A 3,861-nucleotide genomic window follows, 5' to 3' on the forward strand; every position below is an offset into this window, starting at 1 on the left:
GTCCAGTCCTCCAGGTATTGTTGTCCAGTCCTCCAGGTATTGTTGTCCAGTCCTCCAGGTATTGTTGTCCAGTCCTCCAGGTACTGTTGTCCAGTCCTCCAGGTATTGTTGTCCAGTCCTCCAGGTATTGTTGTCCAGTCCTCCAGGTATTGTTGTCCAGTCCTCCAGGTATTGTTGTCCAGTCCTCCAGGTATTGTTGTCCAGTCCTCCAGGTATTGTTGTCCAGTCCTCCAGGTATTGTTGTCCAGTCCTCCGGGTACTGTTGTCCAGTCCTCCAGGTATTGTTGTCCAGTCCTCCAGGTATTGTTGTCCAGTCCTCCGGGTACTGTTGTCCAGTCCTCCAGGTATTGTTGTCCAGTCCTCCAGGTATTGTTGTCCAGTCCTCCAGGTATTGTTGTCCAGTCCTCCAGGTATTGTTGTCCAGTCCTCCAGGTACTGTTGTCCAGTCCTCCAGGTATTGTTGTCCAGTCCTCCAGGTATTGTTGTCCAGTCCTCCAGGTATTGTTGTCCAGTCCTCCAGGTATTGTTGTCCAGTCCTCCAGGTATTGTTGTCCAGTCCTCCAGGTATTGTTGTCCAGTCCTCCAGGTACTGTTGTCCAGTCCTCCAAGTATTGTTGTCCAGTCCTCCAGGTATTGTTGTCCAGTCCTCCAGGTATTGTTGTCCAGTCCTCCAGGTACTGTTGTCCAGTCCTCCAGGTACTGTTGTCCAGTCCTCCAGGTATTGTTCTCCAGTCCTCCAGGTACTGTTGTCCAGTCCTCCAGGTATTGTTGTCCAGTCCTCCAGGTATTGTTGTCCAGTCCTCCAGGTATTGTTGTCCAGTCCTCCAGGTATTGTTGTCCAGTCCTCCAGGTATTGTTGTCCAGTCCTCCAGGTACTGTTGTCCAGTCCTCCAGGTATTGTTGTCCAGTCCTCCAGGTATTGTTGTCCAGTCCTCCAAGTATTGTTGTCCAGTCCTCCAGGTACTGTTGTCCAGTCCTCCAGGTATTGTTGTCCAGTCCTCCAGGTATTGTTGTCCAGTCCTCCAGGTATTGTTGTCCAGTCCTCCAGGTACTGTTGTCCAGTCCTCCAAGTATTGTTGTCCAGTCCTCCAGGTACTGTTGTCCAGTCCTCCGGGTACTGTTGTCCAGTCCTCCAGGTATTGTTGTCCAGTCCTCCAGGTACTGTTGTCCAGTCCTCCAAGTATTGTTGTCCAGTCCTCCAGGTATTGTTGTCCAGTCCTCCGGGTACTGTTGTCCAGTCCTCCAGGTATTGTTGTCCAGTCCTCCAGGTATTGTTGTCCAGTCCTCCAGGTATTGTTGTCCAGTCCTCCAGGTATTGTTGTCCAGTCCTCCAAGTATTGTTGTCCAGTCCTCCAGGTATTGTTGTCCAGTCCTCCAGGTATTGTTGTCCAGTCCTCCAGGTACTGTTGTCCAGTCCTCCAAGTATTGTTGTCCAGTCCTCCGGGTACTGTTGTCCAGTCCTCCAGGTATTGTTGTCCAGTCCTCCAGGTACTGTTGTCCAGTCCTCCAGGTATTGTTGTCCAGTCCTCCAGGTATTGTTGTCCAGTCCTCCAGGTACTGTTGTCCAGTCCTCCAGGTATTGTTGTCCAGTCCTCCAGGTATTGTTGTCCAGTCCTCCAGGTATTGTTGTCCAGTCCTCCAGGTATTGTTGTCCAGTCCTCCAGGTACTGTTGTCCAGTCCTCCAGGTATTGTTGTCCAGTCCTCCAGGTATTGTTGTCCAGTCCTCCAGGTACTGTTGTCCAGTCCTCCAGGTATTGTTGTCCAGTCCTCCAGGTATTGTTGTCCAGTCCTCCAGGTACTGTTGTCCAGTCCTCCAGGTATTGTTGTCCAGTCCTCCAGGTACTGTTGTCCAGTCCTCCAGGTATTGTTGTCCAGTCCTCCAGGTACTGTTGTCCAGTCCTCCAGGTATTGTTGTCCAGTCCTCCAGGTACTGTTGTCCAGTCCTCCAGGTACTGCTGTCCAGTCCTCCAGGTAATGTTGTCCAGTCCTCCAGGTATTGTTGTCCAGTCCTCCAGGTATTGTAGTCCAGTCCTCCAGGTATTGTTGTCCAGTCATCCAGGTATTGTTGTCCAGTCCTCCAGGTATTGTTGTCCAGTCCTCCAGGTATTGTTGTCCAGTCCTCCAGGTATTGTTGTCCAGTCCTCCAGGTACTGTTGTCCAGTCCTCCAGGTACTGTTGTCCAGTCCTTCAGGTATTGTTGTCCAGTCCTCCAGGTACTGTTGTCCAGTCCTCCAGGTACTGTTGTCCAGTCCTCCAGGTATTGTTGTCCAATCCTCCAGGTACTGTTGTGCAGTCCTCCAGGTATTGTTGTCCAGTCCTCCAGGTACTGTTGTCCAGTCCTCCAGGTATTGTTGTCCAGTCCTCCAGGTATTGTTGTCCAGTCCTCCAGGTATTGTTGTCCAGTCCTCCAGGTATTGTTGTCCAGTCCTCCAAGCACTGTTGTCTCCGTCTGGGAGCCCCCAGACGGGCCCACAGACGGGTCACCAGACGGGCCCACAGACGGGTCACCAGACGGACCCCCAGACGGACCCCCAGACGGGTCCCCAGACGGGTCCCCAGACGGACCCCCAGACGGGTCACCAGATGGACCCCCAGACGGGCCCCCAGACGGGTCACCAGACGGACCCCCAGACGGGCCCCCAGACGGGCCCCCCAGACGGGCTCCCCAGACGGGCCCCCAGACGGGCCCCCCAGACGGGCCCCCCAGACGGACCCCCCAGACGGGCCCCCCAGACGGACCCCCAGACGGGTCACCAGATGGACCCCCAGACGGGCCCCCAGACGGGTCACCAGACGGACCCCCAGACGGACCCCCAGACGGGTCACCAGACGGACCCCCAGACGGGCCCCCAGACAGTACTGTGTGATAACTCTGGGCTTCACCTGGTAAGCTCTACGTTACTCTGGCGTCGTTACATCCTTGTAACCATTATGTTAATAACCGGCGACGGAACGATTGGTATGTTGCCCCACCCCGTCTATGTGAGCGGCGAACAGCCCCACCCCGTCTATGTGGGCGGCGAACAGCCCCACCCCGTCTGTGTGGGCGGCGAACAGCCCCACCCCGTCTATGTGGGCGGCGAACAGCCCCACCCCGTCTATGTGGGCGGCGAACAGCCCCACCCCGTCTATGTGGGCGGCGAACAGCCCCACCCCGTCTATGTGAGCGGCGAACAGCCCCACCCCGTCTATGTGGGCGGCGAACAGCCCCACCCCGTCTGTGTGGGCGGCGAACAGCCCCACCCCGTCTATGTGGGCGGCGAACAGCCCCACCCCGTCTATGTGGGCGGCGAACAGCCCCACCCCGTCTATGTGGGCGGCGAACAGCCCCACCCCGTCTATGTGGGCGGGGAACAGCCCCACCCCGTCTATGTGGGCGGCGAACAGCCCCACCCCGTCTATGTGGGCGACGAACAGCCCCACCCCGTCTATGTGGGCGGCGAACAGCCCCAGCCCGTCTATGTGGGCGGGGAACAGCCCCACCCCGTCTATGTGGGCGGCGAACAGCCCCACCCCGTCTATGTTGGCGACGAACAGTCCCACCCCGTCTATGTGGGCGGCGAACAGCCCCACCCCGTCTATGTGGGCGGCGAACAGCCCCACCCCGTCTATGTGGGCGGCGAACAGCCCCACTCCGTCTATGTTGGCGGCGAACAGCCCCACCCCGTCTATGTGGGCGGCGAACAGCCCCACCCCGTCTATGTGGGCGGCGAACAGCCCCACCCCGTCTATGTGGGCGGCGAACAGCCCCACTCCGTCTATGTGGGCGGCGAACAGTCCCACCCCGTCTATGTGGGCGGCGAACAGCCCCACCCCGTCTATGTGGGCGGCGAACAGCCCCACCCCGTCTATGTGGGCGG

The 3,861-nt window shown here is 57.8% G+C and overlaps 1 protein-coding gene across 1 annotated transcript in view; it reads right to left on the bottom strand.

The window, feature by feature from the left end:
- Positions 1-2,935: 2,935 nt before the first annotated feature.
- Positions 2,936-3,861, bottom strand: part of LOC138373653 (uncharacterized) — a 1,110-nt gene continuing 184 nt past the window's right edge. The window contains exon 1 of the mRNA XM_069339994.1: positions 2,936-3,861. This exon is cut by the window's right edge and continues 184 nt beyond it. Coding sequence (XP_069196095.1) covers positions 2,936-3,861 — 926 coding nt within the window.

This window comes from Procambarus clarkii, chromosome 43 (assembly GCF_040958095.1).
Source record: "Procambarus clarkii isolate CNS0578487 chromosome 43, FALCON_Pclarkii_2.0, whole genome shotgun sequence".
Lineage (NCBI taxonomy): Eukaryota > Metazoa > Arthropoda > Malacostraca > Decapoda > Cambaridae > Procambarus > Procambarus clarkii.